Raw genomic sequence first — 8391 nt, 5'->3', positions numbered from 1 at the left:
GGACAGTGCTGGGCAGGAGCAGGAGGCAGCATGGAGCTGCGTTCCCAGCCCGCTGTGCTTGCCAGAGCCGGCCCCAGTGGCAGCACAGGGAGGTCTCCAGCCCCGAGGAACACCAAGTGCTGCGGACACCAAGGAACCACTCCGCCAGCACACACACAGCAAAGCCCGACACGGTTAATCCCTCCAGTTTATTATGTAATAAAACGCTTTCCAGACCTGTTAAAATTTAATTGGTTTAATCTTAATTGTTCCATTTTCTATGCCACATGCAAACACAGAGCCTGACCCTGCCACTCTCGTGTGAACTGTCCCGCGGGCTGTGGTGGGAGCAGGATGAAACCCGCTGACCTCAGCAGGATTACGTGCATGAATCAGAGCGGCAGGCCTGGGCTCGGAGCTGAAATCCAGCACTGGGCAGGTCGCCAGCACAAGGCCCAGGGTCCACTTAGGCTCCACTTAAGCGCTATGGGATGCAAGTGGTGCGCAGGCCTGTGGATGCGAGCGGTGAGCAAGCCTCATGCTGGGCCTCTGCTGAAGGATGAATTTCAGCTCAGCTTCTCGACCTCACGGACACAAACACACAGCAATGGCTTCTGAGACATGGAGCAAAGGTACTCCCAGAAAGGCTGTGGGGTGTGCTCCATCAACACAGTGGTGTACGTCTGCCTGCAGCAGTGTCCTCCTTCTGCTGCACGGGGGACCCTCTCATTGCACGGTCAGTAACTGTGATTTATGACAGAGGAAGAGGTGTTTTGCTACCCTCTGCACGTCCACAGTCATGGGGCTGTGTTGTGCAGCAGGGTAGCTTTGTGAAGCCTGGACATCCTTTGTGCACAAGAGATGCCAAATAAAAGCAGGCAGGAGGGGGTCCTTGGCACTGGCATTTCCTATCCTGCATTGCCTTAGATGAAGGATGACCTTTACCTGCTCCTACAAGGTGGCTCTCACCAAGCTCAGCATGTCAGCCTCTGTTTCAGAGGCCCATCTGGCACTGAAATCAAGGGCAACCTCCCCTTTGGTGTCCAAGCCTTCCGAGTTCCCCCTGCTGCAATGAGCAGCACCCTTGTATTTGCTGTTCCTATCCCTCAAAATGCTGAACACTGAATGTTTCACACAGCTACTGCTATCCCTCAAACCAACCTCCCACCTTAAAAATATATGTGTAGGATGCTAGAGTCTGGTTCTGACCATTAGAAAACATATTTATTTTCCACTGAGGCTTTGTTTTGGGATGCCTTTCCAAGTCATGCATCCCCACAAGAACTGTGAAGCAAAAGTAAATCAGACAATGTCAATGGAGCAAAAAAATACTGAGGAAAAGCGGGTATTTGCTTTTCTCAAGATATTTGTATTTCTCAAGAAAATGGGCATTAGCTGGGTGGTTCTTGGCCAAACCAAGCCAGCTGTTCTGAGAATTCGGAGAGATGCAGGCAGGTGTCAAGTGGCAGACCCGAGTGAACAGGATGGTGCAGGCACTGCCTGGGCACAGATGGGACACAGCAGTGGGAGATGGAGCCAGCTTGTTGCTGGGTGAGCATGCTGCATCCCCTGCCTGGACCCAGCTCTGTCGCCTGCAGAAGCCCTCTTCTCTCCTGATGAATACAGATAATGTTTATTTTCAAAGTTGTAAAAAAGAGCCATTCCTGTGCAAGTGGCAGGGCAGAGACAAACGCCATCGTTTCCCCCCAGAGCCGTGACTGGGTGGGCACACTCAGGGAGTGAGTCCGGGCTGGGAGCGGCCGGCGGAGCCGCCCCGTGTGCGCTCCTTACGGAGCCCCTCAGGGGCTCCCGCTGGGCACCGGGAGGGCCGCCGAGGCTGTGTGCGAAGAGAGCCGCACCCGGGAGACGGCGGAGCGCCGTGCCGTGCCGTGCCCCTGGACACGACAGGACCGCGGGATCCGCTGCCGGCAGGTGACCGGGCCGTGCGGAGCCGGTGCGGGCTGCACGGGACGCGGCCCCACCGGCAGCCCCGGCGGCGGGTCGCTGTCCCGAGCCCCGCCGCCTCTCCGCGTCGCGTCGCCGGCCCCGCCGTGCGGGGGCGTCCCCGGCGCGCTGCGGTTCTCACATAAATCAGGACCGAACTCCTGGGAAAGGGCCATCCTTCACCGGGCGCTGCTGACAGAGAACGAGAACCAGACGGGCCCTGAGATAAACCACGGCGCGCAGCGTTTACACAAGGGCAGGCTCTGTGTAAATAGAGCCGGGCGCGGGGGGCAGCTCCCGGCGGCGCGCTCCGCTCCGGCTACGGCCCCAGCCCGCGGGCCGCCGGGCTCCCGGGGCGGCGGGCAGGTGGGTGCCGCCCGCCCAGCGCCTCCCGCCGCCGTGCCCCGTCGGCTCCCCGAGCACGGCGGCTGGAGACAGGGCCGGATTAGCGTGTTTGTTTGTTTACGGCCATTAGCGCGGGGCCGGCTCCAGCCCTCCGCACCCGCAGGACTAATGGAGCAATTAGCAGCCCTGGTGCTGATAGCATCGCCCCGAGCGAGACCCCCGGCCGCGGCCGCTGCTACCGGGCTGCCTGCGGCCGGGGCCCGCGGGTGGGAGCGGGCTGCTCGCTCCCTCGCCCGCCCGCCGCGGTGTGCGCGGCCGCAGCGGGGCTGCTGCTCGCTCCCCGGGCCGGGGGGGAGGCTCTCGGCGCTCTTGGCTCCGCTGCAGCATCCGCACGGCGAGCTCCATCCATTACAATAATCCCCTGTCTAAACAGAGCGCAGGAGCGGCCGGGACAACAAGGCCCTGCTGTAAACAGAGCTCAGGGGACGCCGCTAATGATATAAATAAAATAACCATTAATAGCCCGGTGACCCCAGCCCAGCCGGCTTGGGAAAGCCCTGCAACCGCAACCCGGGCTGAGACCCGCCGGCAGGTACCAGGGCTGCCCTGCTCCTTCCTCCCCCAGGCCTCTGTACCTCCGCACTGCTCGCCCCGATCCGGTCGCTCTCCTCGGCGCCAGCCGCCTCGGTACGGGCACGGTCGGGCCCGACCATCTCCCCGCTTCTCCGGCCTTCCCATCCTGAACTCACCACCGATCCGCCTCCACTACAGAGGGCATGCTGGCAAGGGGGGGGAAAGCGCGGGTCAGTTACCGCACCGGGAGACATGCGGAGAATAGGGCGCTCCCGAAAAGGGCTGGCCGCGGCTTGCTCCCTCCGTCGGGCATGGGTTCCCCGAGCAGTCCGTGTGGCCGGCAGCAGCACAAATGAGTGGGTCCCAGCGGGAGAACCACTCGTACCACCGGGGAGACATCCCGATGCACCGTTTATGCCCGACCCAGGTTCCCCGAGCCCGCAGGCCGCGCCCGGCGATCGGGCCGTCCGGGATCCCTGTGAGCGCCATGGCGCCAAACGAGCCAGACCCTGCCGGGGCGCGGCCCGGCCCTCGGCACGGCGGCTGCTGCTCCAGGCGGACATCGGCAGTGGCCCGGCAGTTCTTATGGCCGCCACCACCAAGGGCACCGGCCAGCCCTTGACGCTGTTCTCCCCGCCGGGAAACTCGGCCGCACTGGAGCTCCCGCGGAGCGCGGCGCTGTGCAGAGCCCGGCCGCTCGCCGCACTGCCGCCGGACCCCGCGCCTTCCCGGGCCCAGGGCCCCGAGGCGGGCGGGAGTAGCCCGGGACGGTGGCGGATGTGTAACACGGCTAAGGAACTAATTGTTACTAATTATTTTCGGGGTCCCACCAGCGAGGCAGCGCCGAGCTTCTTCGCGCACGGGCGGCACGGGGCAGAGTCGGGCCCCGCTCAGGCCTGCTTACTGCGGGCGCTCTTCCCCGTCCACCGTCCGGGCCGCAGGAAGGCGTCTCCCACGGGAACGGCGAGAAGAGACCGAATCGTCATATTTACATGGCGAGGGGTTTGAAGCTGCGTGCTGGCAGCGGTCCGGTGCCAGCCGGGGGAAACGAGAACCGGCCGCGCCGCGGGACCGGTAGCACTGCGGAGAAGTGCGCGGGACTCGGGCTCCTGTCCCGGGCTGCGCCCCCAGTAAACGGTCTCTGAGGCGTGCAAAAAGACGAAGATACGAGAGCACCGACAGAGCCGCTAAACCGTGGAGCCGCCGGACGTTAATAACACGAGAGAAATTCCCGGGAAGGCCCCCCGAAGCCCCGGCGCCGGGACACTCACCTGCCCGGCGTACGCGCCCGGCTCCGGTGGCCTTCCCTCGTCGCTGATCCAAGCCCTGCGGGGCAGCAGGATTTTAATCACAACGAAAAATCTGACCAAAGACCCCCTGCCCCTCCCTCGGTGCGCCCGCTCCCCGCGCCGCGGCAGGCCGGAGCGCCTGCAAAAGTCCAGGGGCCGCGGGGAGCGCCGAGGGGCCGCGGCACCCCCCGCATTACCGCCGGGCTCGGCCGCTGCTCGGCGAAGTTCTGTGCCCGGGGGACCCTCAGTGCGGAAGAGCTCGACAGGCTCACTCGATGCGTCACCCGCCGGCACGGCGGCGAGGTGGCTCCGCGAAACCCGCTGGACGCCCGTCACCGGCGGGAGAAACGAAAGAAAACGAAACGAAACGAAAGAAAACGAAAAACAACGAAAGGAAACACCAACAATCGCGTTATCGCGCTTCCCACCCAGCCTCGCGTTACCGCGGTCCCAGGCTGCCCACCCGGCCCGGCCCGGTCCGCCCCGACCGGGCCTGGCGGTCGCAGGCTGCGGGGCCCGATCCGGCGGCGGCGGAGCGTGCGTTCCCCTGTGCGAGCGAGTGTCGCACCGGCTGCGGCGAGCTGGGCCGGCCTGCAGATTGCCTGATCGCGGGGGTATTTGCGGGGGCACCGGCGAAGGGACCGGAGGTGCAGGGAAATGCGGAGTGGGTTGGCTACGTGTACGTCGCATGGCTACGGCCCGTCCGGGACGGCGGGGTCCCCGTCGGCTGCGAGAGGGCTGCGGGGTGGCGGAGGCGAACCTCCCCTCCGCTACGCGTCCGGTGCCGCCGCGGGAAGCACTTGCGGGGCCGTGCTGCTGGGGCGGGGAGGCCGGGCCGGCGGGGCTGCACATGTCGGCCCCTACCGGGGCCGGACCGAGCCGTGTGCGGGCAGGGGCCAGCGGGGCGCGCCCGGGCGGGGGTCCCTACCTACCTACACGTGCTTAGCACTGGGAGGCGCGGCGGCGGCTGCCGCGGCTCTCTGCGGGGACCCCGACCCCGGCGCACCGTTCCCGCGCCCGCCGGGCGGGTGCCGGGCCGGCGGGGCGCTCTGCGGGAAAGCAGCCTCCCCGAGTGCAGCCTTAATACATTGCTATTTCTGGCCGGGCGGCCGGAGCCGGGCAGGGGGCCGGCTCTGCCTCCCCCTCTCTCCAATGGCGAGGCCGCCCCCGGCCCCTCCTTGCCGTGACGTGCCGGCCCGGGGCAGAGGAGGCTCCCGAGCCTTTGGCTGTCCCTGCAGAAGCTGTAACAAAACGCAGACCCCCAGCGCCGAGCTAATGGAGGCAACTTAGACAGAAGCAGGCGCGGCCCCTCGTCTCTCGGCGCTGCCTGCTCCCCCCGCATCGGGCGCGGCGCTCCCCGCCGAGCAGCCGCCCGAGCGCCGCCGGGCCCGCGGGACTGCTTGGCCGCTTGCGCTGCCCCGATGATGTTACCGAGTCCCGTCACCTCCACACCCTTCTCTGTCAAAGACATCCTCAACCTGGAGCAACAGCAGGACCCGCACTATGGGGCCCAGCTCCCGCACCACCTGGAGCACCACTTCCACCCCGCTGCCTGCCTGCTGGCGGCCGCCGACGGCGCCCGCTTCTCCGACGGCGAGGAGGAAGAGGAGGAGGAAAAGCTCTCCTACCTGAGCCCCATGGCAGCGCCCGGCAGCCAGGCGGACGCGCGGATCTCCGCCGACAACTATGTTCACGCCGTGCTGCGTAGCTCCTGCGAGGCTCCCGGCCCGGGAGAAGAGCTGGACCCGGCGGTCCGAGATCCAAGTGAGTATCGGCTCCGCCGCGCTCCCCTCACTGCACCGCCCCGCCGGGACGGGCCCCGCGCTGGCTTCCCGTGGTGCGTTCCCAGCCCTCGGGCATCGCCCCGCGAAGCCCAGGTCCCGGCGCTTTGCCCGCTCCACGTCCCTTGGCCGTGTCGAGCCGGGACAGGCACGTCGCGGGGCCGCCACCGCCCTCCTCCGCGCCTCGCTCGCGTCCTCCCTGGGGAATGCCTCCGCACGGCCCCAGTCCGGAGGTGCCGGATCAGGCCCGGGCTCTGCAATTTCGGTAGCGGAGGGGGAGAAACGGGTCGGGTTAGGCCCAGTCCGCGCCCGCTGCGGCGGGGCCCGGCGGCGGAGCAGGTGCCCGGCGCTGTGCGCGACGTGGCCCGGAGCTCTCCTCGCGGTGCCGCAGCGGTAACGCCGCAGCCGGCCCGGAGGTTCGGGAACGTTCCCGGCCCCGCCGCCCGAATCGGGCAAACACAGGCAGTGCCGGAGACGGCCGGTCCCAGCGCTGCCTCCCCGCCCGCACCGCGATGCCCCGACGGGCGCGTAGCGGCGCGGGGTCGGCCGGGCGCGGAGCTCTCGTCTGCCGGTGGGGCCCGTCGGGAGCAGCGAGCGCCCGGCGTCGGCCAGGCGCTGCCATGACCTGTGCTCCCCCGTACAGAGAGCTGTGTTTTGAAGAAGCCGCTGGACGCAGCGGAGAAGGCAGAGGAGACGGAGAGGCCGAAGCAGCGGAGCCGGAGGAAGCCGCGCGTACTCTTCTCCCAGGCGCAGGTCTTCGAGCTGGAGCGTCGGTTCAAGCAGCAGCGTTACCTGTCGGCGCCCGAGCGGGAGCACCTGGCCAGCAGCCTCAAGCTCACCTCCACGCAGGTGAAGATCTGGTTCCAGAACCGGCGTTACAAGTGCAAGCGGCAGCGGCAGGACAAGTCGCTGGAGCTGGGCGGCCCCGCGGCCCCGCCGCCGCCGCGCAGGGTGGCCGTGCCCGTGCTGGTCCGTGACGGCAAGCCGTGCCTCGGCGGGTCTCAGGGCTACAGCTCTGCGTACAACGGGCCCTACTCCTACAATGGCTTCCCCGCCTACGGCTACGGCAACGCTGCCTCCTACAACCCCGGCTACGGCTGCACCTACCCGGCGGGCACCGGCGGCGCGTCCATGCAAGCCGCCTGCAGCCCGGCGGCGGCCGCCAGCCCCTTCGTGAACGTGGGCGGCCTCGGGGGTTTCAGCGGCGGCGGCCAGCCGCTGCACCAGCCGGCGGCGGGGCCTTCCTGTGGCCAGGGCGCACTGCAGGGCATTCGGGCCTGGTAGCCCGCACGCACTGAGGGTCGGGAGCGGACCGACAGGACGGCCCGGCGGCTCCGCGGCCCCGTTAGCACCCGCACCGCAGCCCGGCTGCGCGCCACGCGCCCTGGACCGGAGGCGGCGGCGGGACGGCGCGGCGGGACCCCGGCGCTCCCGCGAGCATCGGTGCGGGGCCGGCGACGGACGGAGCGGCGCGGCGCGGCAGGACGGGGCCGCGCGATCCCGCAGCGAAGCGCCGCCGCCCCGCGGAGCCGCCGCGACGGCCGGGCGGACCGGGCGGGCCGGAGCCGATCGCGCCGCGCCAGCGGAGCAGCTTTGCTTGTAAAAAGCCGACGGCGGGGCCCGCTAGTGCCGCGGCCCCTCTATCTACTCTGTATCGGTCACTGCCAGCGCCAGCTCGCCCAGCCAGTCAATAAACCAGGTGCAATACTCGCCGCCCGATCCTCCTTCGTCCACCGGCCGGTGCCCGGCGGAGGGGCCGGGGCCCGTGCCCGGCGGCGGGGCGGTCGCCGCGTCGTGCCCGCGGGGCAGGGCGGCCCGGCCGGCTTGTGAGCGTGCCAAGGGGGCTGAATGGGGCCGCGTAGCTCAGAGCCGGGCCCATTGTGGCCGACGGGCCGGCGCTGAAAGGAGCCGCCGAGGAAGGTAGCGGGAATAGGCGCTTATTGGATTCGGGAACAAAAGGTGTGGCAGGGAGGCGAGGGACAAAGGGGCCCCGGCGCCGAGATTGACGGGCCGCTTTGCCCCCCACTGAGGCCCAGGCCCGGCGCTTTATGCGCGGGGGCTGCAGAAACGTGCTGGGTTTTGTTCCCCATTCTGGGAGCGCAGGGGAAGAGGAGGGGGGTCCGCGGGCCGCTGATTAGGGCCGGCCGGGCCGGGCAGCCTGAATGCCGGGTCATTATTGCTACATGTTCAGCCATTTCGCTCGATTGCAGGGGGAGGGGGCGGCCGAGGCCCCCGAGCCCCACGGGACCGGCCGCGGGGTCGCTTGCCGCCTGCCCCGTCCCCGGCCGCCCGGTCCCGCTGTCGCCGCCGAGGCGCTCTCGGGGCGGTGGCGGCCGTGCCTCTGCCGTACCTCTGCCGTGCCTCTGCCGTGCGGGTCCTGCCCAGCGCTGCCGCCGGGGCCGGAGCCGCACCGGGGAGGGCCGGACGGCCGCGGAGCGGCGCGGCAGCAGCGGCGGGCCGGGGCACCCCGGGCGCTGGGG

At 68.6% G+C, this 8391-nt stretch overlaps 2 protein-coding genes across 5 annotated transcripts; one reads left to right on the top strand and one right to left on the bottom strand.

The window, feature by feature from the left end:
- Positions 1-219: 219 nt before the first annotated feature.
- On the bottom strand, positions 220-5472 carry LOC115495790 (uncharacterized). 4 transcript variants are annotated; one of them, XM_072931164.1, is made up of 4 exons: positions 5063-5472; positions 4113-4167; positions 2904-3047; positions 220-2693 (listed from the first exon to the last, which is right to left on the bottom strand). In XM_072931164.1, exons 1-4 carry the CDS (start codon positions 5470-5472, stop codon positions 2103-2105), a joined length of 1200 nt encoding a protein of 399 aa, XP_072787265.1. In that variant the 3' UTR covers positions 220-2102. The 4 variants fall into 4 exon arrangements, 3 of the variants coding, with proteins under 3 accessions (XP_072787265.1, XP_072787266.1, XP_072787264.1); XM_072931165.1 differs by lacking the exon at positions 5063-5472 and having other exon boundaries at positions 220-2759; positions 4113-5053; XM_072931163.1 differs by lacking the exon at positions 5063-5472 and having other exon boundaries at positions 4113-5053.
- Positions 5473-5540: 68 nt separating this feature from the next.
- Positions 5541-7618, top strand: NKX2-3 (NK2 homeobox 3). The gene is made up of 2 exons (XM_030276198.4): positions 5541-5894; positions 6555-7618. Exons 1-2 carry the CDS (start codon positions 5552-5554, stop codon positions 7193-7195), a joined length of 984 nt encoding a protein of 327 aa, XP_030132058.1. The 5' UTR covers positions 5541-5551; the 3' UTR covers positions 7196-7618.
- Positions 7619-8391: the final 773 nt, after the last annotated feature.

The sequence above is a fragment of the Taeniopygia guttata genome, chromosome 6, assembly GCF_048771995.1.
Source record: "Taeniopygia guttata chromosome 6, bTaeGut7.mat, whole genome shotgun sequence".
Classification (NCBI taxonomy): domain Eukaryota; kingdom Metazoa; phylum Chordata; class Aves; order Passeriformes; family Estrildidae; genus Taeniopygia; species Taeniopygia guttata.
Note: the sequence above shows the minus strand (reverse complement) of the source record. Positions and strands in the feature narration are given on the sequence as shown.